The following is a 25,529-nucleotide window of genomic DNA, read 5'->3' as shown; positions in this document are numbered from 1 at the left end:
ACATTATCTCTTCTCATATTTCTTATGCCCCATTTTCTCTTCTTTTGAGACTCACCTGTACATTAGGTTATTTGGTATTGTTCCAGAAGTGTCTTAGTACTCTGTTTTTTTTTTTTTTCCCCCTAACTTTTATGCTCTTTGAGGTTCCATTTGGTTGCCCTTTTTTGGGGTTGTGGTTATTGGGGATTGAACTCAGGGGCTCAGTCACTGAGCCACATCCCCAGCCCTATTTTTTAAAAAAACATTAATTTTTTTAGTTGTAGGTGGACACAATACCTTTATTTATTTATTTTTCCCTGTGGTGCTGAGGATCAAACCCAGTGCCTCACGCATGCTAGGTGAGCATTCTTCCTCTGAGCCACAGCCCCAGCTCCCCCCAGCCCTATTTTGTATTTTATTTAGACACAGAGTCTCAATGAGTTGCTTAGCACCTTGCTTTTGCTGAGGCTAGCTTTGAACTCCTGTCTCAGTGGTTGTCCTGTGACCTAACTTCACATTCACTGAGTCTTTCTTCTGCTAGGTCTTGTCTTCTTGAATAGCCTAATTTATGAGCCGTTAACATTTTTCTTCTCTGATATTACATTTTTCACTTTCAGCATTTCCATTTATCTCTTTACCTTTCCATCTCTGCTGGCATTCTACATCTGCTCATACTTGATCATCTTTTCATTAGATTCTTTAACATACTTATTATAGTTAATTTAAAAGTACTTGTATGAAAATTACAGTACTTGGCTATCTTTGGATTTGGGAGTGATGCCTGTTTCTTCTCTTGATGATGGATCACATTTTCTTGCCTATTTTTCTTAGAATTTTTAAATAAATGCCAGACAATATGTATTAAAAAGCTGATTTTGTGGGTCATTTGTCTTGTTTTGTATTAGGGTATAACATTTCCTTGCGACTTCACATCTTATAGATGTATCTCTGTGTTTATAATTTTGCAAGTTTTACTGGACTTCTGGTTTTAAAATAGTGATGATTAGCCATGAAATTAGTTTTTCACTTAATTTTAGGTTTGATCTGTCCTAGTCTTCTTTCTCAAAAACCTTTATTTGTATCCTCTCATAGTAAAATCTGAATTTACACATAATCCAGTTGCTCTCCGTAGAAGGATTTTTTCCCACCATCTGCAATTGTACCCCACTCCCCCACCCCCCCAAAAAAAACACATAAGAGAGAGGATCATAACATACCTATAAATTAGAAAGAAAACAGAACCAGTCTTCCCAGAATTTTTCCTGAGTCATTACACATTTATCCCAGTCTACTCCATCATAGCATAATGCAAAGTTATGTGCAAAACCTGGCTTCAGGAAATTCCCACAGAAATCAGAGATGCACTCCCCTACCTCCTCAATAGAACTTGGGAAAATAGATTCTGATATTTAAGGAAGAGTTTCAGAAATAGGAACTGAAACTAAAAGGTCTTTGGAGTGAGTTGCAAAATTGTTAGCTATGTTGCTTAATTCTATGAGCTGTGTGGCTATTGAGTTTTTCTTGAATTTGTTTTAAAAAATGTATTTAGAAACGAGAAGTTGATAACTTTAAGTATATATCCTCATGTGTTGGATAAAAATGGATAATTCCTAAGACATAGTAGGTTACATTGGGGAAAAATATTTCTTTGATCCTCACAGCAGCATCATTAATAGTATTTATGGTGATCTTCATTATTTAAAAGTTCTTTTTGTTTGTTCCCATGTCTTTATTCATTCATATATATATATATATATATATATATATATATATATATATAAAAATGTTGTAGTTGGACACAAATTTATTTCCTTCCTTCCTTCCTTTCTTCTTTCCTTCCTTCCTTTTTTCTTCTTTCCTTACTTAATGTGGTGCTGAGAATCAAATCCAGTGCCTCACACATGGTAGGCAAGTACTCTTATCACTGAGCCACAACCCCAGCCTTTGTTCCCATGTCTTTACACAACTTTTTGCCTTTATCCCTACCATTTCTTCCCAATAACCACAGAGTTTGTTCATTACCTGTTAACCAAATTTTTAAAGGACTAAATAAGACCTTGGGTAAGAAATATGCTAAATCACCTTGGCATTGGCTTTGTTAGTGAAAGGAACCTGCTTTTTATTTATTTATTTTTTTTTGGTACTAGGGATTGAACCCAGGGGGAGTCACCACTGAACCACATCCCCAGCCACTGTACTATCTGCTTTCAAGATTTTGAAAGGCCCTAAGCAACTCAGTGAGACCCTGTGTCTAAATAAAATACAAAATAGGGATTTTAACAAATATTTTATTTTGAAACAGTGTTCACTAAGTTGCTGAAGCTGACCTTGACTTGTGATCTTCCTCTCTCAGCCTCCCTAGTCACTGTGCTGGGCAGAACTCCTTTTTAAAGCAGGTATTTGTAATTGGTGCTAATGAGTGGAAGCGGCAGTTGTTTAAAGGTATTCTATTTTAATCTTGTCTGTACCTAACCCTAGAACTAGTTCCATTTATAGAATATGGGTCTGTCAGTGTATTTCACAGTGTGTAATAGTTTCCTAACTGAAAGGTAGGTGAGGAAATGGAATACCTTTCTTGGAAGGACATTCACATTTGGTTCAGATAATCTTTAGCCCAGTACCATTTTGTAGATGCCCCCCCACCTTTCTCTAGTCAACTCTTTACACCAAACTGCAGAAGAACTATTTATTTAAGAAAATATAGTTAGTGTTAATGTGATAGTTTTCCTCCCTCCTTCCTTTATTTCACTTTGTGGTATAATGGATTGAAGCAATGGGTGATCTACCACTGAGTTACATCCCCTGCTCTTTTTATTGTTTATTTTGAGACAGGGTCTTGCTAAGTTGCTGAAACTGGTCTTGACCTTGTGATCCTCCTTCCTCAGCCTCTTTTTTTTTCTTGGTGGGCGGGGGGAGCCGGGATTGAACTCCAGGGCACTTGACACTGAGCCACACCCCCAGCCCTGTTTTGTATTTTATTTAGATACAGGGTCTCTCTGAATTGCCTAGTGCATTCTTTCGCTGAGGCTGGCTTTGAGCTCAAAATCCTCCTGTTGCAGCCTCCTGAGCCACTGGCATTACAGGCATGTGCCACTGTGCCCAGCCTGCCTCAGCCTCTTGAATCTCTGAGACCATAGGCATGCACCAACCCCCTGACTTAATAAACTTACTTTAAGTGAATCTTTTTATTCAGCAAAAGACTTAATATTTAAGGGCTGGGGTTGTAGCTCAGTGGTAGAATGCTTGCCTAGCATAAATAGCCTGTGTGAGGCACTAGGTTCGATCCTCAGCATCACTTAAAAGTAAATAAAATAAAGGTGTTATGTCTATCTACAGCTTAAAAAAAAATTAAAAAGAAATTTAATATTTCAGTTGTTAACTTGGTGTACATCTCTTCGGTGGTTCTTAAGCAATGCTAAAAGTTCTAGCTTGGGCTTCATTTTATCAGGGTACCAGCCATAGTAAGATACACATCTATTTTTATAGAAAACTGATAAAAAAGTTTGAAAGTAAGATGAGTTTTGCTTTTCATCTTTTTCATACAAACCATTTTATAAGTGTCAGGGGGTTTACATGTTGTAATGAACAATTTTCTTGGCATTTGTGAAGGCATCTGACTTTTTTTTTTTGATGGTGTTAGAACAAGCACCTGTTGTTTTTTTGTCACTTTATCCAGAATGTTAGATATGTATCTAGTATGAGTACTCTGTTAAAAAACAAAAACAAAACATTTTTATGACCACTCTTGTCGTTTTGGGTAAATTATTTTAATCAAATGTAAGTCGGGGTAGGGGTTAGAGTTGAATACAAAAGAAATATAAAACCACGTCTTACTTTATTTGTTCTTTATTCTTTGAATAAATTTTATCTGGTAGGCTTTATGGTGAGTTTGGGAGATGCATGCATGAAACATTTCTACACTGTTAGTTCATTTTCATGCTTAGAGTCTCTAGAAAAAGAATAAGGAAACAAATTTTTATTTCTATTTTTCCTGTGTTGGGAATCCAATCCAGGGTCTCATGCATATAGGCAAGCAGTCTACCACTGAGCTACACCCCTAGCTCTAGGAAACAAACTACTAAACGATGCATAGTGGCAAGTCCTGAAATGGTGGTATTAAAACTGTGTATTTTGTGAAAGAGAGTTGTTCTTGAGTTTATTCTTAAAAGCAGTATAAATAATTCCCTAGGTAATTTAAAATGACAATGAGGTAGATATTGCTAGTTTAAAAAAAAAATGAAACCTATAAAAGAATGGCTATACTTTGAAAATTTCCCAAAGGGTTAATGATTTTGATTATGCCATAGAAAAATTATTAATGAACACAATTGTGGATTTAATTTACTAGTTATGTGAAATACAGTTTTTGGCATTACTGGGATTGAATCCAGAGGTGCTCTGCCATTAGCCACACCCTCAGACCCCCAGTCCTTTTTTTGTGGGGGGAATCGCTGAGTTCTGGAGACTGGCCATGAACTTACAGTTCTCCTGCCTCAGCCTCTTGAGCAGCTGGGATTATAGATGTGCACCACCATGTTTGGCATGTTCAAATGTTTTAATCTGGATTAGAAATTAGATGGGAGGGGCTGGGATTGTGGCTCAGTGGTAGAGTGCTTGCCTAGGGTGTGTGACATACTGGGTTTGATTCTCAACACCACATACAAATAAATAAAAAACTTCGTCAACAACTAATAAAAATATTTTTAAAAAAGAAGAAGAAGTTAGATGGGGGAGAGAGAATTTCCCAAGCAGGAGAACAGGGCCTTCTTCCTGGTAAAGGATATTGGGTGTATAAGAAGAGTATATACCTCAGGGAATGGGATGATGACATGATATCCAGTATATTCTGGTGTTGATAAATCTTAAGATTCATAGTTCTTAGAATGAATGATATCTTCATGGAAGAGGAGTAATTGTGTTACTCTGTGTTCATCAGTACTCAAGAAAATACAGTAGTGTGAGGTCCCACAGATAAGCCTTTTTTTAGAAAAAAAAAAACTAGGTGGTAATACTGAAAAAGCAAAATTTATTTTATTAGTTATGTTTTATTGTTCATGTTGGTTCTGCCAGTGCATTGGCCTGTCAGAATTTGTTCAGAAAAGAAATCATGGCTCAAGTCAGAGTATATAGAAGCATTCTCTTTTCTTTTGACCCTGTAAATTTATGATCATGTCCTGATCTTTCTGTATTATTCAGCTGTGATAGGCACAGAACCATTAGGGGATTGAAGCAGTTTAGTTGTTTGTGGTATATGCCTCCAGATAATTCTGTTTAGATTCTCATGATCTTGTATAGTTATCTCTTCTTTTTCTTCTTCTTCTTTTTATTGGGGTGGTGGTGGTGGTACTGGGGATTGAAGTTATGGGTGCCTTTGAGCCCTTTTTCTTTTTTTGTTTTGAGACACGATCTTGCTAAGTTGCTGAGGTTGGCTTCAAACTTCAGTCTTCCTGCCTTAGCCTCCTGAGTTGCTGGGATTATGGGAATATGCTTCCATACCCAGCCTCCCTTTTCTTATAAGTGCTGTGCTGCTGAAATATTTCCCCACTGGGGGAGGTTTAGTGATAGATTTGTACTTAGCATGTGTGAGGCCCCTGGGTTTAATTTCCAGCACTACAAACAAACAAACAAAAACAAATGAAAATAAAACCCCACATTATTCTAAAATGTTATAGTTTTTTTTTAATATCTAGAGTAACTTTTTGTGTTATTTAAAAAATCATGCTATTTACAGCTATAGTGCACCAATGAAAAATATGAAAAAGAATGTAAAGAACTCCAAATCAAAGAGGTTCTTTTGTGTAGTGTCTGTCATCAGTTCAGCAGTGTTTGTTAAATGTGCTAGGCAGTGCTGTAAGTTCGAGGATATATTCTTGGATAAGATAGATTTAAATTAACTTGCCTGAAGGAGCTTACATTGCATTGGGCAAGACAGATGATATTAAAAAGTCAATTATATAATGTTAAAAAGTAATATAAGTGACCTGGGCTTGTGGCTCAATAGTAAAGCACTTGTCTAGCATGTGTGAGGCACTGGGTTTGATCCTCAGCACCAAATATAAATAAATAAAATAAAAAGTCTTTGACAACTATAAAAAAAGAAGCAGATTTGTCTTAAAAAGAAAAAAGTAATATAAGTGCTTCAGGGAAAAGTTAGATTGTAATATATGAATGCTGTAATAAAGGTGAGTTAGTAAATTTAAGTAGGGGTCAGGGCAAGCCTCACTGGGAAGATAACATTTGCACAGAGACCTTAAAAGAAGTGAAGGAGTGAGTCATGTAAATAACTGAGGGAAGAGCATTCAAGATAGAGGGAATATCCAGTATAGGATTTTTTAGCCTGTCTTCACTGGGGACAGGGCTGGGGATGTAGCTCAGTGATAGAGCACTTGCCTAGTATGCATAAGACCCTGGGTGCAATCCCTGGAACTGCAAGGGGAAAAAAAAAAATCATTGAGAATAGAGAGCTCATGACTTAGTATAGTGAACTAGAAGTTGACTGCTAGGGATATGAAGGCAGAACAGTTGTGGGCTGTGGGGAGACCTTTTAGGATGCTGTGAGTACTTTGGCTTTTATACTAAGTATAATGGAAAATAAACCTTAATAAGATTAAGTAGTCTGTGATGTTGGATTTTCTTCTCAGATCTAGGTTCAGGAGAAGGTAAGCAGTTGGAGAAGGAACTTTTATAACTTCTAGTCTTAAGATTATAGGAAAACAAATAATAAAGTTCTTTGCTGATATTTTCTACTTTATTTTTGATTATAGGGACTTTCAGTTACCTTGATGATGTCCCATTTAAGATAGGAGACAAATTCAAAACACCAGCTAAAGTTGGTCTACCTATTGGCTTCTCCTTGCCTGATTGTTTGCAGGTTGTCAGAGAAGTACAGGTAAGTGGTGATTTTTAGTTAAAGTTTAGTGTATTTAAAAGTTTAAAGGATAAGAAATTGATGTATAGTGAAATGGAAAAAACCCCTACTCTTAAATCTTTTATTTGTATTTCTCAGAGCATCTGATAATTTCCTGGCTCACATCGTTACACACACACTTCCGTTTAGAGATTGTTTTTGTTAATTTCTTAGATTATGTATTTTTGGGGCTCTGTGCCTTGCACAAAACAAATCCTCATTTACCATTATTCACCTCTTTTTTTTTTCTTTATCTCTTAATGTTCACATTATCATCTTAGTCACTGAAGTTAGGTAATAATTTTCTTTTGTTGTGTCTTATACTCCATTTCATCCCTACCTTATTATTCAGCTGTGCTATTGTAGTAGTCTCTTCAAGTGACCTCTCTGCTGGGAGCATTTTGCTTTTATTTTCATGTTGTTTCTAGAATAATATTCTTTTTTCCCCTACATTTTTATTGGTGCATTATAATTGTACATACTGATGGGATTTGTTGGTACATATTTATATATGCATACAATACACAATATGACAATATAATTTGGCGAGTATCACTCCCCAGCACTTCCTCACTCCCTCTCCATCTCCTACCCTAGAATAATATTAAGTTGTAAATTGTCATACCCTTCTTCAAGACTATTAATTTTTAATAGTTTTAGTGATTTTAATAGTGTTTAGTGATTCACCAGTCATCATCATCATCATCATTTATTTATTTAATTGTAGATGGATACAGTATCTTTATTTATTCATTTTTATGTGGTGCTGAGGATTGAACCCAGGGCCCCACACGTGCAAGGCAGGTGCTCTACCACTGAGCTACAGCCCCAGCCCCACCAATCATTATTGAATCAAGAATAGATGTAAAAAGCACTTTAGCTCAACTCTTCAGTGTTCTCTCCAAGCCAGGTTACCAGCAGTTTATTGAATGTACATTGTATGTTACTCTGCTATTCTACATGAGCTCCTAAATCTATGCAAAATATTCTTCTCTTACTGTACTCAAAGCTGTTAAAATCTATTCATTTTACACTGTGCTCAAATGCCATCTCCCCAAAGGCTTCTTTCTCAACCCTCTCATCTTTAAAGCTTAGTTAATATAAAGGTACTGAATTACCTCTTGAAAGCAGCAAATAGCTGCTTGTAATTTCTTTTGTAAACAATTACTCAATGCCTGCTCTTGAGAGGTGTTATGCTAGTACTGAGGATAGAGATAAATGCCTTTATCACTGTCCTCAAGGTGCTTAGAGCTCAGAGTCATGTAGAAAACAGTGAAGTACAGGATAGTATTCAAAACACTTCATACTGTGTTTTGAAAAACACATTTATAAAACACAACTTTTGGAAAAAGATGTTTTGTTTATGGGGGATTCCTGAGTCATGTTTTTTTTTTTTTTTTTTTTTCTTTTTTTCTTTCCTATCCCCTACTATCCCCCCTCCCCTTCCCTCTCCTCTTCCCTCTCTACCCCATCTGCTGTGGTTTAATTCTCTCCCTTTTTTTTCCCCTTTCCCCTCACAAACTCTTATATGTAGTTTTATGTAACAGTGAGGGTCTCCTTCCATTTCCATACAGTTTCCCTTCTCTCTCCCTCTCTCTCGTCATGTTACTTTAGAACACATTCCATTTTCTCTTCCATAGTCTATATGCTATGAGTAGTTATAGTAGGAGAACTAGGACTTTTTCTCTTTTGGTACTACTGGGGATTGAACCCAGGGGCAGTGTACCACTCAACTGTATCCTCACCTCTTTTTCTATTTTATTTTGAGACAGAGTTTATTAAGTTGCCTAAGGCTGGCCTCTTAACTTCTGATCCTTCTGCCTCAGCCAGTATTTGGGATTATAGGTGTATACAACCATGCCTGACTTTAGTTATTTTATTTTATTTTTATTCTGGGGATTGAACCCAGGGACACTTTACCACTCAGCTATATCCCCAGCCCTTTTTGTTTTTTATTTTGAGACAGTGTCTTTCATTAATATGCTGAGGGCCTTGCTGAGTTGTTGAGGCTGTTCTTGAACTTGTGATTCTTTTGCTTCAGCTTCTCCCCTGGGATTGTAAACTTGGGTGACACATCTGCTTCAGTTATTTTTTTAAAATAGCTTTGTTCAGACATAATTCACAGACCATGAAATTCACCCTTTTAAATTGTGTAGTTAAATGGGTTTTAGTATATTCAAAGTTGTGTAAGCATCATTGCTATCTAATTCCAGAACATTTTCATTTCACTAAAAAGAAACCCATGCTTGATGAGGTGGTCTGTGCTTGTAATTTCAGTGACCCAGTAGGCTTATAATCCTCCTGCCTCAGTTTCATTTAACATAATGTTTTCAGGGTTTATCCATTTGTATGAATGAAGTAGTATTAGTTAATTCATTTTTATATGTCAAATCATATTCTCCTTCATTTGTCAGTTGGTGGACATATTGGTACTTTCTACTTTTTTACTATTATGAATAATGCTGTTATGAACATTTGTATACAGGTTATTGTATGGAATATGTTTTCAATTCTTTTGGGTATATACCTAGGAGTGGTATTGCTGGGTCCTGTGGTAACTCCATGTTTAACATTTGAAGAATTGCCAGACTATTTTCCAAGGTTTGCTGTGCCATTTAAATCCCCACCAACACTATAGAGGGTTCCAGTTTCTCCATATCCCTATCAACTTTTGTCACTAATTGTCTTTTTTTTTTTTTTTTTTTTTGCAGTGTTGGGGATTAAACCTAGCACGTTGTATGCATGGTAGACAAATGCTGTACCACTAAGCTATATCCCCAGCTGTTAAGATTTTTCCCCCCAGTCCTGGGGATAGAACCAGGGGTACTTGATATCACTGAGTGACATCCCCAGCCCTGTTTATTTTATTTTATACTACTTATGATCCTTTTATTACAAGGTTTGCTTACAATTGGAGATTCATGTTTCTGTTAACAATCAGAAGTCATATTCTCTCTGTTGGTAATTTATTAAAATACAAAAGCATTTTTAAAATGTTCTTGTAAGATAAAAAGATAAAGATTTTTTATAAACAGTTTTCTTTGCTTAGACTTAATTTTTTTTTTATTATTAGTTGTTCAAAACATTACAAAGCTCTTGACATATCATATTTCCAGCCCTGTTTATTTTTTGGGACAGGTCTTGCTAAATTGCCAAGGCTGCCCTTGAATTTGTGATTCTCCTGCCTGTCAGCTTCCTGATTATAGGCATGTACTACCATGTTGGGGTCTTTTTGATTATATACATCTTTGTAAATGTGATGTTATCTCTCATTGTGGTTTTGACTTGCATTTCCCTAAACACTGATGTTTAACCTCTTAATGTAATTTTGATTATGGAATTGATATTCCTTTGTGTATGAAGACTTCATTGGGCCAGAAGAGAGACTTATCTTATAAAAATTTTCCTTGTTCATTTGCCTAATAATTTTTTATTTGTAACAATAGAGTCATTAAGTACCTCTCTATGTGTACAATACTATTAGCAGTATGATCTTTAAATATCTCTAGGACTGGGGTTGTAGCTCAGTGTTAGAATATGTGTTCTGCAAGCATGAGGCCCTAGTTTTGATCTCTGGTATCACAAGAAAAAAAGAGGGTGTGGGGAGACAAAGAAAATAAAAGGGTTTTGAAAAATTATGCAACAGGGCTGGGGCAGTAGCTAAGTTGTAGAGCACTTGCCTTGCAGGTGTGAGACCCTGGGTTTGATTCCTCTGTGCCACATAAAAAAAAATAAGTAGATAAAGATATTTTAAAAAATTATATAACATACCAAAAGATAAGATGCAGTGATACATGCCTTTAGTCCTGGCTAGTTGGGGTTTTAGGCAGGAGGATTGCTTGAGTCTTAGAATTTTTTTATGTGTGACAGGGTCCCTGGGTTCAATTACCAGAATAAAAATAAAATAAAAATAACTAAAGCCAGGGATTAGGGATTGAATGCAGGGGAACGATACCACTAAGCTTCATCCCCAGCCCTTATCTATCTATCTAGCCATCTACTTATTTATTTACTTATTTACTCGCTTATTTATTTATTTAGTTTTTAGTTGTAGTTGGGCACAATACCTTTATTTTATTTATTTTTATGTGGTGCTGAGGCTCGAACCCAGGGCCTTGCATGTGCTAGGCAAGTGCTCTACCTCTGAGCCACAACCCCAGCCCTCCTCTGCCTTTTTAAAAATTTTATTTTGAGTCAGGGTCTTTCTAAGTTGCTAAGGCTGGCCATGAACACCTCTGTCTTGTTTCTCTTATTAGTCACTGCTTAATTGATGAATTCAGAATACTTGTTTTGAGCTAGGCACAGTGGCAAATGCCTGTAATCCCAGCAACTAAGGATGCTGAGGCAGGAGGATTGAAAGTTCAAGGCCATCCTCAGCAATTTAGTGAGGCCTTCAGCAACTTGGTAAGACCTGTCTTAAAATAAAAATGGACTGGGGATGTGGCTCAGTGGTTAACTGCTCTTGGGTTCAGTCCCTGGTACCAAAAAACCCGCCAAAAAAACAAACTTGTTTTGAATCACAAATTGTTGCCATTTTAGGTTTTGTAGGGTATTTCTTATTTGAGCAGTGTGAGACACTGATAAATGCATGATATTATGCTCATAACATCCACTTTTAACCAGAGATTGAGGCTTTGGTCCCTATTCCTTGTGGGCAAGTTGAAATTTTTTTTGTTTCCTGATTATACAAAGCACCTTTTAAATTTTGATTGCATGGGATTCTCCTGGGAGATTTGGTTGTGGTACGGGTGCTGGTTCCCTCTCTACGTAGAGAATAGTGAGATCTGGAGCCCTAACCACATGGCTTGAAGCTTCCTATGACTTTGTCATAGTTGCTCTTGCATTGGAACACAAACTCAAATTTTCAGTTAAATTTCCATTGAGGTGAACCAGTAAAACATATTCTTGCATCTAGGATCCAGAAAGCTTCTATTGAATATGTAGTTGCTGCAGTAGTGGTGTCAGGGTGGTCCTTTGTGTTACTTTTTTTTTTTTTAATATATTTTTTAGTTGTTGATGGACATAATATCTTTCTTTTATTTATTTTTTTGTGGTGCCGGGGATCGAACCTAGTACCTCAAACATGCTAGGCAAGCGCTCTACCGCTGAGCCACAACCCCGGCCCTGTGTTATGGTTTATAACAGATTCTGCTGTCACACATGGGCTGGAATTGTCATGTACTAACTGTATGATTTTGTATAAATTTCTTTAGTTCTTCAAGGCTCCATTTCCTCACCTGGAAAATTGTGAAAACTAGCTTTTTTTTTTTAATATTTATTTTTTGTATTTGGACACAACACCTTTATTTCACTTGTTTATTTTTGTATGTGGTGCTGAGGATTGAACCCAGGGTCGCACACGTGCGAGGCGAGCGCTCTACAGCTGAGCCACAACCCAGCCCCAATAGAGTCTCTTAAAACAACCAGCTTTCAGGAAATCCTGAAAGATTGAGAAAGCCCTCCTGAAAGAAAAGAATTAATCCATTTAAAAAAAATATTTATTTTTTATTCTTTTTTATATGGTGCTGAGAATCGAACCCAGTGCCTCACGTGTGCCAGGCAAGCGCACTACCACTTGAGCCACATCACCAGCCCCAAGAATTAATCCATTTTAAAGTCCCAATCACCTCCTATTAGGTTCCACTTCTTAATTGTTTCAATACTTCAACAGTGACACACTAAGAATCAAGCGTTCAGCACATTAACCCCTGGGGGACAAACTACATTTATACTGTAGCATCCTCCTTAACCTAAGGAGGATATGTTCTAAATCCCCAGTAGATGTGTAAACCTAAGATAATACTAAACTCTATATAAGATACTCTAGTACCACAACAGTGGAGTTGATTACTAAATGACTAATTGCTGGGTATCAGACACAGTGTGAATATGCTGGACAAAAGGACAATTCATATCCCAGGAGGATGGAGTAAGATAATGTGCCAGATTTTACTGTGTTACCCAGAGCAGCTTACAATTTGAAATGTATGATTTATTTATTTCTGGAGTTTGCCATTTAATATTTTTGGATTGTGGTATATTAAAGGTAACTAAAACTACAAAAAGGTAAACTACAGAAACTGTAATGCATTTATAATGCTTTGTCTGTTTCCTAGTACTCCATAAATGCTAGATGCTATTATTATTTATTATCATACTCTCAAACTATGTTCTTATTTTCTTTTACTTTTGCTTTTTTAAAATTTCCAATATGTTTTCCTCTGTTCCATATATTCTGCATTACTTTGGTAATTAAAAAAAAAATTCTCAGGGAAGATTTGCTAGAAAAGGAAAGACATTTCTAGTTATTGCTTCAAGTTAAATTTCAGAGTTCTGTGTTTATAAGTAGAGGTAAATTGTTTATAGCCACAGTTTTTATTAGAGGAAACTGACTGTAAAATTGGGTTTCCTCCAGATAGATGCAGCAGTCTTTGCCCAGTGCTCTTTTCTTATTGTTCCATAACCGGTAGAAATGAAGCACAGTGATTCCCCCACGTGTCTTTCTGAGGCATAGCAGCTGATTCAGGAATTTAAATTAACCTCTTGACATGTGCATTTCTAGGCTTCTCTTGTGTTATTTGAAGCTGAAAAGGTTGGGGGATGGCCAGAGCTCGTCATTAGGTTTCTTCTACTCTAAAATGCTTGTCTTAGCATGCTTCCCTTTGTTCTCCTCCTATTATACTTTTAATATGTCTCCAACCTAGAATATACATACACAGAGACATTGCTTAACTCTGGTGCTTTAGAGTGAATGCCAAAGATTTTGTTTTCTTCTGCCCTATGTGAATTTTGCTTTATATAATCATGTATTTCTTTTAAATGTGCAAATGAAATTTTTTTTTTTTTTTTTAGAGAGAGAGAGAATTTTAATATTTACTTTTTGGCGGACACAACATCTTTGTTTGTATGTGGTGCTGAGGATCGAACCCGGGCCGCACGCATGCCAGGCGAGCGCACTATACTGCTTGAGCCACATCCCCAGCCCCCAAATGAAATTTTTTACTTTAAGGTCTTGTTAAGGAACCGTGAAGCATATTTCCTTTTCAGTTTGTTCTGTACAGTCTTAATCTGAGTATGTCTAGACCTGCTCCTGCCCTTTTCTTTCCTTTCTTCCTCGCCCCCCCCCACCTTAGAGATTCGTAAATGTATGGTCTACCATTGAGTCTATCCCCCAGACACTCATCTAGATTACTTACACTTTCTGTGTTTTTGTTTTCTCAGGTGCTAGGAACTGGCCTTGCTCTGCTAGGCAAGTGCTCTACCACTGAGCTATATCCCCAGCCCTCTAGATTTCTTAAGAAAATTTCCTACATTTAAAGTATAACCTGTTCATTCTGATAGATGGTGGTTTAAGAGAACAGAATTGTCACACTGCCTGGATTCCAATCCATACTTCAACACTTACCAGCTTTATCACCTTAAGCATAGCCCCTTTAAAATAGGTATAACAATAATTAAAGAATTGAGAAAATCTAGAGAGTTGATACATAAAAAGTGCTGAGAATTATGCATGGCATTGTGTTCTTAAATATTAGAAGATATTACTGATTATGGGATCTATTTAGGACATTGTACTAGATAATAGAGACCCAAAGAGGGTCTGTAGTTGGGTTGCTGCCCATAGGAGACTTGTGATATTGTTGGGGTAGTGCTAGGGATTACAGATTAAAGGTAAGTGTAGTCACATGTTCGCCATATCAGATGACTGATAGAGACAAATGCTATAAGATTTTAGAATAAAGATGAGTCACCAGGCAAAGTTTCACAGAGGATGTGACTGAATTCTGCTGGAGCCACAAAAATTTCTAGGGAAATAAATGGCCTGATAGATGAGAGGCAAAGAAAGTGGCAAAAGTCATTTTGCCTAGTATATAGGATTAGAAGGTATTAATTCTTTGTAGTTAATTTTGTTGTAATAATTTGGGAGTATAGTTTGGTTAAAAGACATTGGAAATCTTCCTGAGCCGGGATCATTCCACATAAGTAAATACTGCTGGCCTACTTAATCTTGTATAGAGTGAAGAAGGAGTAAATTGGTGGGGGAAGGGAAGCCCATGGGTTTACACCTTCTTTCTCTGCTGTATCTTTGCAGTATGACTTCTCCTTGGAAAAGAAAACCATTGAGTGGGCTGAAGATATTAAGAAAATCCAAGAAGCCCAACAAGAAGCAGAACGCAAAGCCGAGGAAGCAGAAGCTAAAGTGAATTCTAAAAGTGGCCCAGAGGGTGATAGCAAAACGAGTTTCTCCAAGACTCACAGTATAGCCACAATGCCACCTCCAATTAACCCTATCCTTGCCAGCTTACAGCACAACAGCATCCTCACTCCAACTCGAGTCAGCAGTAGTGCCATAAAACAGAAAGTTCTCAGCCCACCCCACACAAAGGCAGATTTCAATCCTGCTGATTTCGAGTGTGAAGAAGACCCATTTGATAATCTGGAGTTGAAAACCATTGATGAGAAGGAAGAGCTGAGAAATATTCTGGTAGGGACCACTGGACCCATTATGGCTCAGTTACTGGACAATAACTTGCCCAGAGGAGGCTCTGGATCTGTATTACAGGATGAGGAGGTCTTGGCATCATTGGAGCGGGCAACCCTAGATTTCAAGCCTCTTCATAAACCCAATGGCTTTATAACCTTACCACAGTTGGGCAACTGTGAAAAGATGTCGCTGTCTTCCAAAGTGTCCCTGCCCCCTATCCCTGCAGTAAGCAATATCAAATCTCTGTCCTTCCCGAAACTTGACTCTGATGACAGCAATCAGAAGACAGTCAAGCTGGCAAGCACTTTCCATAGCACATCCTGCCTCCGCAGTGGCATGTTCCGGAATTCCCTAAAGCCTTCCACCCAAAGCAGTGCCAGTGAGCTCAATGGGGACCATACTCTTGGGCTTTCAGCTTTGAACTTGGACAGTGGCACAGAGGTGCCAACCCTGACATCCTCTCAGATGCCTTCCCTGTCTGTCTTGTCTGTGTGCACAGAAGAATCATCACCTCCAAATACAGGTCCCACAGTAAGTCTTTTAAATATTACTTCACCCCCACTAGGTTACAGTTTCAAAGATTTCTAAATTCTACCTTGCAGTTGCCTTCCTCATATTATTTTCAAGGTTTATGGCAAGATTTGATATGGCATGTTGATTGCTTATATAATTTTATGTAAAATTCTGGTTATTCTTCTGAGGACCAGGATTATGAATTTTAAATCTAAGCTGGTTAAATCCTCCCCTGCCCCCATGCTGGGGCCTTGAGCATTCTAGTAGTTCAGTGCTCTACTACCACTGAACTCCATTCCCAGCGTGAATTTGGTTAATGTTCACTGGTTCCTCCATGCATCTTTGGGTCTTTTTCTTTGCAAAGGTAGGGTATGATGTGGATCTTGCAAATGGTATTTCCTGTCTGATTGCTTAGTTTTTGTCTGTGTTGTCATGTCTTGTAAATTTTTTTTTAATGGCTTGTTTTATACTTATTAACTTTTTGGTATTATCCTTCTCTTCCTCCTTCATCGTCCTCCTCTTTCTTGAATGGTTCTTTTTATCATAGTTTAGCTAATTTGAGGTTACATTTTTTTCATACTGGGTTCCTTAGTAACCAGCAGATAATTTGTCTTAGAAGTTGAAGCACAAGGTGGAAATTTTTGAAAGGTCTTTAAAAAATATGAAGATTTTAATCATGTAATTCTTTTCTTCTATTGGGAATTGTGCAGTTTTCTTCAAAGGAAGAGAGGAAGGAGCTTGGGATGGATTGATTAAAAAAAATTGCAACTTGTATCATCTTGAAGAAAATCAAATCTGATTTTGCCACACTAAAACATTGTAGATGCAGTGAGGTCCCTTTATTGTCACAAAGTGTAGGTTTAGCTCTTGGTATAGTTGTTTCAGCAGCACAGAACAACACATTATTGCATTCTAGAACAGAAGTTAAAGAAGTTTGCTATATCATCAGCTCATAATTCTTTTTTTAAATGACAGCAAGAGATTATTTAGAGCTGGGAAGGAGCCTATAATTGTATTGGTGTGATGTCTGTCAGATATCATAACAATCTTGCTATTAGAAAAGAGAAGAAACTTTGGCCTGCTTTACAAGTGCAGGTTTCAGGTAATAGCATTCTTTGTATGTAATCATCTGTTCGAGTGCCTTCACTGTCAAGAGATCTCCCTGCTGCTTATAAACTTCCTGGACTCTGGCCCAGATGAACTAGATAGAGTGCAGAGCATCAATATTACTCTCTTGAAGTATGCTTCATCCTAATTCTCCCTAGTCATTGTTGGGCTTTGATCAGGACCAGATCCCTTTTCATGATATACTGTACACTTTAGATAAATTATAAGCACCCTGGAAAAGATAAGGGATCCTCAGCCAATGCTTCCCATTCCCATTTAAAGACAGATTAAACATTTAGAGATCAAAGCCAATGAAAACAACAAAGCTGTTTCTCAAACTGGAACACTTTTTTCATTCTTTGATTAACTTGATTTTTCTGGCCCATTTTTCTCTTGATGGGAAGAGACCTGCTTCCTGCTGACCTGAGAATTTGCTGCTTTGAATGTACTGATATAAAAAGAGCTCAAGTTCTTTTAAGTCATGACCCTATCCCCAGGGAGCAAAGCTTGGTTCTCATCCTGGCCCTCTATCTTAATGTTTGAGTTGGACCCACCAGTGAGAACCTTTCCTAGTGACAGAAGGACTAGTGAGAGAATAGTGCCAATGGCAGGGGTGGTAGTGGTCATCTGGGCTGTGTACATTTTTCATATACTAATCCTAGAGAAGTGTTAGTGGAATTAACTGTTTATGGTGTAATGTTTCAGTTTCATTTTTCAGATTTTGATTTCATATTTTGCATACATTTATCTTAGAAGTTGAGAAACTCATAGGCTAATCTTGAGAACAGGTGCCCCCAGCCCACCAGATACTGGGAATTGAACCCAGGGCTACACACATGCTAGGCAAATATTTTACCACAAATATATCCCCAGCCCCACAAGTATTTTCTTCCAGTTTATCTCTCTTCATTTTGTCTATTTTAAAGTTATTTGTTTTGAGATAGGATCTTGCCCAGCCTGGCTTTAAACTATGATCTTCCTTAAATCTCCAAATGGTTGCGATTACAGGGTGTGTGCCACTGTGCCCAGCTGAGAGGAACAGTCTTGAAATGTACTCTTCTGAGTCAAACCTAGAACTGACTGATTTTGATAGTGTCTCTTCCTACTGCCTCTCAGCCCTTCAGAGGCCTTGCTTTGCTTTGCTTTGCTCTTTTTTGGTACTGGGGATTGAACTCAGGGGCCCTCAACCACCAAACCACATCCCCAGCCCTATTTTGTATTTTATTTAAAGATGGGGTCTCAACTGAATTGCTTAGTGCCTCACTGTTGTTGAGGTTGGCTTTGAGCTTGTGATCCTCCTGCCTTACCCTTCTGAGCCACTGGGATTTCAGGCTTGCACCACTGCACCTGGCTGCTCTGCTTTTGAGTTAGGCTAATTCTGCTGTTGGGTTCTGTTTCTCTATGTATGTATACTTATTGCTTATACTTTCACAGTGGATTCAGGAGAACATTTCTGCCTTTCCTTTATATTTCTTAATTTACTAATTGTGATCATTAAACAGTAGCATTAATTTGCCTTTAAATTTATGTTTAAAATTCTTTTTTGACATATAGAATCCCTTAGCTTTTTTGTTTTAATATATATATTTTTGTAGTTGTAGATGGATACAATACCTTTATTTTATTTATTTATCTTTATGTGGTGCTGAGTACATAATCCAGGGCCTCACATGTGCTAGGCAAACACTCTACCACCAAGCTACAACCCCAGCCCCTAGAATCACTTAGCTTTTATGTATTCATATCCCATTCATCATTTGCAATTACTTTAATGTAGAATCCTTTTCTCTTTTAAAAAACATAAATTTATTTTTATTAATGTAATACAAACGCAATTTGCAAGATGAAGTAGCTTTTAAAAGGCTCACATTGTTGAGTGTGGTGGCATGCATCTGTAATCTAAGTACTTGGGAGTCCAAGACAGGAAGATCACTTCAGCCCATGAGTTCCAGACCAGCCTGGGCAACATTGCAAGACTTCACAATAAAACAAAAACAAACAAAACCCAAACCCAAAAGGCTTTTATTGAAAAATAGTACTTCTCTATCTCACCTTTCCCTGTTACCAGTTTTGTTTCCCACAGGTGCTTTGAACTCACTGAGCTTTTTCTTTCTCTCTTACCTCCCTCCATCCCTCCCTCTGTTCCTTCTGATGAGATTTCACTATATTGCCCAGGCTGGCCTCATACTCCTGGGTTCAAGTGATCTTCCTCCCTCCATCTCCAGAATAGCTGGAACTATCAGCAAACACATACCATTGCATCCATATCTTTGCTGAAGTATTTCTGCTGAGATTTATCTTTGTATTTCTAAATAGAATGTTTATATTGCCATTTTCTAAAGATAGAAGGTCTTATTCTTCCTGTTATAGTAGTTAAGGGTCTAGCTCTTATAACGACCCCTCTCTCACTTCTTCCATTATCCTCCACCGTATTTTCAAACGAAATTTGGGTAAATAAATGTTGTTCACATTGTATTTGGATAAATATGTATTACTGAGGGCATGGTGGTTCATGCTGGCAATCTCAGTGACTTGGTAGACTGAGGTGAGAGATTGTAAGATCAAGACTTGCTTCAGCAACTTAGTTAAGACCCTATCAGATAAAAAGTAAAAAGGACTGGGAATATAGCTTAGTGGTAAAGTGCCCCAGGGTTCAATCGCCAGCACTAAAAACAAATAAACAATGTATTATTTTTTCCTTTTTGTTTATATGATTGTTTCTCTAACTCCTTATTGAAATTCAGTTTCTTGGGCTGGGATCGTGGCTTAGTGGTAGAGTGCTCACTTAGCATGGGCCAGACCCAGGTTCGATCCTCAGCACCACATAAAAATAAAGGCATTGTGTTGTGTCCATCTACACCAAAAAATAAATATTAAAAAAACCACAAATATTATGAAATTCAGTTTCTTTGTACCTTTTAAAAAATATATTTATTTAGTTGTAGATGAACATAGTATATTTATTTTTATATGGTGCTGAGGATTGAACCCAGTGTCTCACATATACTAGGCAAGCGCTTTACCACTGAGCTATATCCACACAGCCCTTTTTATTTTACTTGAGATAGGGTCTTGCTAAGTTGTCTAGGCTGGCCTTGAATATGGGGTTCTTCTGCCTCAGCCTTCTGGGATTATAGGAGTGTACCACTGCATCTGGATTGCTTAACTTGTTTTTGATACCAGGGATTAAACCCAGGGGTACTTAACTACTGAGCCAAGTTCCCAGCCCTTTTTTTATTTTGAAATAGGGTCTTACTAAGTTGCTTAGGGCTTCACAGAATTGCTGAGGCTAGCTTTGAACTTGTAATCCTCCTGCCTTAGCCTCCTGAGCCACTGAAATTACATGCATGTGCCACTGCGCTCAGGTATTTTATGTAACTTTTTACTTGGATAAAAGCTCCACTGATTTCTAGCATTTTAGTGCTATTCTGAGGTCTGTTTTATTCTTTTCCATTTCTAACTTTGGAAGCTTTGGCAATCTTTTCCTTCATCTCTAGAGATCTGAAATTTACCAGTGATATGCTTGTTTATTCATTGTGCTGGAGCCTCTCTTCTATAATGGGGGACAGTCCAATTTTTAAGTTCTGGAAATTTTTTTTTGTTTGGTATTTCTTTGAGATATATGTATATATTACCTGCCCCCCCCCCCACCTCCCCAAATTCCTAAAAGCTAGATGTTTGTATTTTGTATTTTGACTGAAGCTCTCACTTTTTGTCCTTTTCTGTTTTGCTTTCTGGGACATATCCTTGTTTTGTTTTGTTTTGTTTTAATCTTGTGTTTGGGATTCAATCCAGGGCCTTAGGATGTAGGCAAGTGCTCTACCACTAACCTGCAACTGCAGCCCTATCCTTGACTATTTTATAAACCCTTTTTATGTTTTAAAATCTTCATCATATTTTAAATTCCCATGTCTGTTTCCTCTTATGTTTTGGTATCATTCATGTTGATTGCTATGATCTTCCTGTTCATGTTTAAGAGTAAGGCACAGGGCTGGGGTTGTGGCTCAGGGGTAGAGCGCTTGCTTAGCATGTGCAGGGCGCTGGGTTCAATCCTCAGCACCACATAAAAATAAATGAGATGAATGTATTGTGTCCAATTGCAATTTTAAAAACAATGTGGGTTAGGGGCATGCTGCTTATTGTTAAAGCTTCACTAGAGGTAGAAAGTTGACATTAAGGGGAATGTCCCAAAATGTCAACTTGTGATTCTTTGGAATTATAGTTTTTCCAGAGAATTCTTCCTGAGGGCTAAAGAAGGTGGAGATGGCTGATGTAGACTTTTTAGTTAATCCTCATTCTGCTCTATATTGTGCATGGAGTCCTTTCTATCTTTTTGTCTCAGGTTCATATTTTCTAAGAAATAAACTTTCTGCCTCCTGTAGAGTGAGGCAGATGGGATGGGGAAGGTTTTTACTGCTCTGATCAAGGACCCTTTGACTTATCCCAGTAGTCCTTGGTGTTGAGTCCTATTAAGAGCGCCTGAGTACCGAGGGACCCCTAGACTGACTCTGCTCTTTCCTACTTGGCTCACTTTATATTTCCTTGCTTCTTCATATTACCCTCTATTCATGAACTTTCCACATTTTAAGATTTCATTGGAACTTATTGTCCATTGCTTTCCCTTTTTTATCTTTTATCTTAAAGGTAAATGCAATTTTAATACTCTTTTAGTGGGCTTTTGGGGGAGAGATGGTAAAGGCATTTGGTTGATTTGCTCTGTTAGAGTTCTCCTTTGAAAATCCTAATCTGCTTCTGTTTATTACATAACTGTTGATTAGAGGGCCAGTAAGTGCCAAGCCCAAAGCCAGGCCTTGGGAATTTGGATATGAACGAGACATGGTAACCTGTAGGAATTCATGGTAATGTACTATGTGCCAGCAATGGGACCAGAATGCTATAGGAACACAGGCTGGAATGTACCTGCAGGCTGTGGGGTGAAAAGGAGGCATTTGGGAAGACTTGGCAGAAGAACCTTCTTGATTTGAAGGCTGCATAGTTATAAAAAGAACTGCTACCTCTGAATCCTAGTAGTATGCCCAGACTCTTTAAGAAACATTTTTTTTTTCTTGTTATCCTCTCCCCCTGCCCCGCTCCCATACAAAGGATTGGACCCAGCGGTATTCAACCACTGATCCATATCCCAAGCCCATTTTATTTTGAGTCAGGGTCTTACTAAGTTGCTTAGGGGCCTTGATGAATTGCTGAGGCTGGCTCCTTTCTCTGCTTCCTGAACCTCTAGGATTATGAGTATGTGCCACCACTCCTGGCCTTTGAGAAGCTTTGAAACACTAATACTCATATCCTCTTAATAACTTGCTTTCCCTCAAACACTGATGTTTGGAAAGGTATCTAAATTTCAGTTTTTTTCAAGTTTCTACTTTTTCTTGTTTGTTATGACATTTTAGTCAGTGAATATGAAAATACCATTTTATACTGGCGTTAACCCCTGCCTCCTCCAAGAACTTACCTGTCTTTTTCCAGGGGAAAAAAAAATACTTAATGACAAAAGTTTGCTATGAATATAATAATAGTATTTAATAAATCCTATATGGGACTCAGTGGTAGAGTGTGTTGTTTGTTTAGCATGTACAAGACCCTAGCTAGCTTTGATCCCCAGCAAGACACACACACACAGTTGTATCCATATTATAGGAGTATTCTATAAATTTTAAAGTTGTACCCTGGATTAAATAGCTTTGGTGAATGACTCCATAACCTAAATACTTACTGTGTTATAATTCTAATGAGGGATCCTTTTTTTAAAAAAAAAAAAATTTTTTTTTAGTTGTAGCTGGACACAACACTTTTATTTTATTTATTATGTGGTGCTGAGGATCAAACCCATTGCCTCACACGTGCTAGGCGAGCACTCTACTACTCAGCCATAACCCCAGCCCCTGTAATGTGTAACTTTTTTAGAAGCCATGAGGCATTCAGGAGACTTTATGAAAAAAAGTTAAGCATTTGAAGAATAGTTCTGAATCCTGACTAGGCTTCTTTTGTGAGAGATGGCATTGTTCTTTGTTTTTTGAAACTGGAAATTAAACCCAAGGTGCTTTGCCACTAAGCTACATCCCCAGTCTTTAAAAAAAAAATTTATTTTGGGGGCTGAGTTGTAGCTCAGTGGTAGAACACTTTCCTAGCATGTGTGAAGCACTGGGTTCTATTCTCAGCGCCACATATAAATAAATGAACAAAATAAAGGTTCATCAACAATTAAAGACGTATTTAAAAAAAGATAAATTTACTTTTGAGACAGGGTTTCACTAAGTTGCTTAGAACCTGAGTTACTGAGGTTGACACTGAACTTGCAATCCTTCAGTGTCAGCCGCCCAATTACAGGCATGTCCCACTGTGTCTGGCTAGATATTGGTATTCTTGAGCCCAAGTAGAGCCTGTCCCCAAGAGACAGACACAATTGTAGGGCCGGCAAATTGGCTAGATTGGCATGATACATTGTCCGTGCCCTGCCAATACTCCTGTAACCTATAGATTACCCTGTGATTAGGCTGCTAAGTGTTGTGGGTGAGATGGGTATGTGGAAACAGACTGAGCTCAAGACTGTAGTCTTCCTGGCTTTCCCCAGCAGAGTTTAAGAACATCTGGTTATAGCAATATAATTTTGGACTTACTTCTAGGACAGAGGACTCCCTTTCCTAAAAAAGAAAATAAAATTACAGAACATCTTCTTTCATTCTTGGGAGCTGACCCAAACTGTAGAACAGCTTGTGACCTGTTCCCCTGGTGGATGGGTTCTTTGACCTGGGAGTGAGCTGTCTTTGTGCCTTAGACTTCATTAACAGAGGTGATAGGAGGAACTAAACTGAGGAGCTTGTACATCAGTCAGATGGAAGCTTATTAGTAAGGTTAATTAGTAAGGTCTGTCCCCAGCACAGTAGATTGGGACAGGGTCTTGGAGTGCACATTCCTGTCCTTGGGGTCCAGACTGGTATGGCTAATACTCCCTCTGTCCTGCTCTGTAGGACAGAAGCTTTAGTGTGAAATGAAGCTCTGAGCTGGCCATGTGTGGGAACAGGACTTGCAGCCTGTGCCCGAACCAGTGAAAAAATAGGCTGAGGAACAGGGTCAACTCCAGAATGGGAATGTTTGGAGTGAGTGATCCCTCACGACACTGAGTTACAATAGCCTAGGAGAGCCCTGGAGAGAACTGATTGCAGCTAGCTTGGACACCAGTCCTGTGAGTAGTATTAGGGCTTCTTTATCCATCTCAAGCCCAGGTGATTGGGACATAGAAGGGCATATGGCTATTTATGAGCTTTCTCATTCTGTAAGATGGGATGAGAGCAGCCACAGTTGCAGGTGTCTTTCCAGCTTTTCTCTCCCTTGGCTGGTACACCACCCTGTCCCTTTTCATACCTTTTCAGGATGTCTGGTACTTTGTTTCAAGTTGACTGCTCAACCTGGGGCTTGATTACTATCAGAAATGGAAAGCTTCTGGATTAGGCTGCCTCATTGGTAAGTCTTCTGGGGCCCAGATTGTCCTTCTTGATCTTCTTGTTTCTCTATCACAGGTTACCCCTCCAAATTTCTCAGTGTCACAAGTGCCCAACATGCCCAGCTGTCCCCAGGCCTATTCTGAACTACAAACACTGTCTCCCAGTGAGCGGCAGTGTGTGGAGACAGTGGTTAACATGGGCTACTCCTATGAGCGTGTCCTGAGAGCCATGAAGAAGAAGGGAGAGAATATCGAGCAGGTGAGTGGCTGGTCTACAGCAGAGTGGATGGTGAGCCAAGAACATTTGACCCCTAGAACTGGGATAGTACCTCTTATAGAGCCCTTTAGACTTATAGCATCAGCTTCTCTCCTATGGATTTGTGGGGACTGACAGGGTACTATATGAGGGAAACCAGCAGTTTCAGCAGCAGTACTTCTTTTTTGGGGTCTGCTCTGAGACCTAGGCTGAGGAAAAACCTTGGGAGTAGTGAAGCTATTGGACTGTTATTCAGTTATCCCCTTTAAAGGGGCAAAACTGGGTTGTTCTAAATAGGATACTGGAGTCCTACACCTTTGAACTATTTTGTGACTTGGACTGTTAATAAGAGGACTCTCCTGCTGAGGCTATGGAGTTGACATTTTAGGAGAGGTGTCAGTTTTGGCAGGATCTCCTTTGGCAAATGGCTACTCATGTTTAGAAGGGCATGTCTGTTCAGCAAGTAGTCACTGAGGTACTGTGTTGGACACAATTCAAGGCACAAATCAAGTTCTGTCCAGAATATGATGGCTTAGGTGTGGCAAGGAACACACTTCACACTAGCTAGTAAGACTCTTGGGAAATACAGAGAGCAGCAGTAGGTGCTCAACTCTTTGTTTCTTTCCTTAGATTCTCGACTATCTCTTTGCACATGGACAGCTTTGTGAGAAGGGCTTCGACCCTCTTTTAGTGGAAGAGGCTCTGGAAATGCACCAGTGTTCAGAAGAAAAGGTGGGAACCTTTATGCTTCATGGGAACCTTGAAGGAGGGACAGAATAGTCTGTCCTGGTTTTCTCCCGTGGCTCACAATCCCCTTTCCTTGACT

General features: G+C 38.3%; 1 protein-coding gene across 3 annotated transcripts in view; it reads left to right on the top strand.

Annotated features, from left to right (window-relative positions):
* Positions 1 to 25,529, top strand: part of Ubap1 (ubiquitin associated protein 1) — a 52,669-nt gene that overhangs the window by 25,597 nt on the left and 1,543 nt on the right. For 2 of the 3 annotated variants that reach the window (XM_076843347.2, XM_076843348.2), the window contains exons 3-6: positions 6,744 to 6,868; positions 14,979 to 15,902; positions 24,524 to 24,706; positions 25,334 to 25,435. In XM_076843347.2, coding sequence (XP_076699462.1) covers positions 6,744 to 6,868; positions 14,979 to 15,902; positions 24,524 to 24,706; positions 25,334 to 25,435 — 1,334 coding nt within the window. The remainder of the gene's footprint in view (positions 1 to 6,743; positions 6,869 to 14,978; positions 15,903 to 24,523; positions 24,707 to 25,333; positions 25,436 to 25,529) is intronic. The other variant, XM_076843349.2, reaches the window with a different exon arrangement.

This window comes from Callospermophilus lateralis, chromosome 2 (genome assembly GCF_048772815.1).
Source record: "Callospermophilus lateralis isolate mCalLat2 chromosome 2, mCalLat2.hap1, whole genome shotgun sequence".
NCBI classification, from domain to species: domain Eukaryota; kingdom Metazoa; phylum Chordata; class Mammalia; order Rodentia; family Sciuridae; genus Callospermophilus; species Callospermophilus lateralis.
Note: the sequence above shows the minus strand (reverse complement) of the source record. Positions and strands in the feature narration are given on the sequence as shown.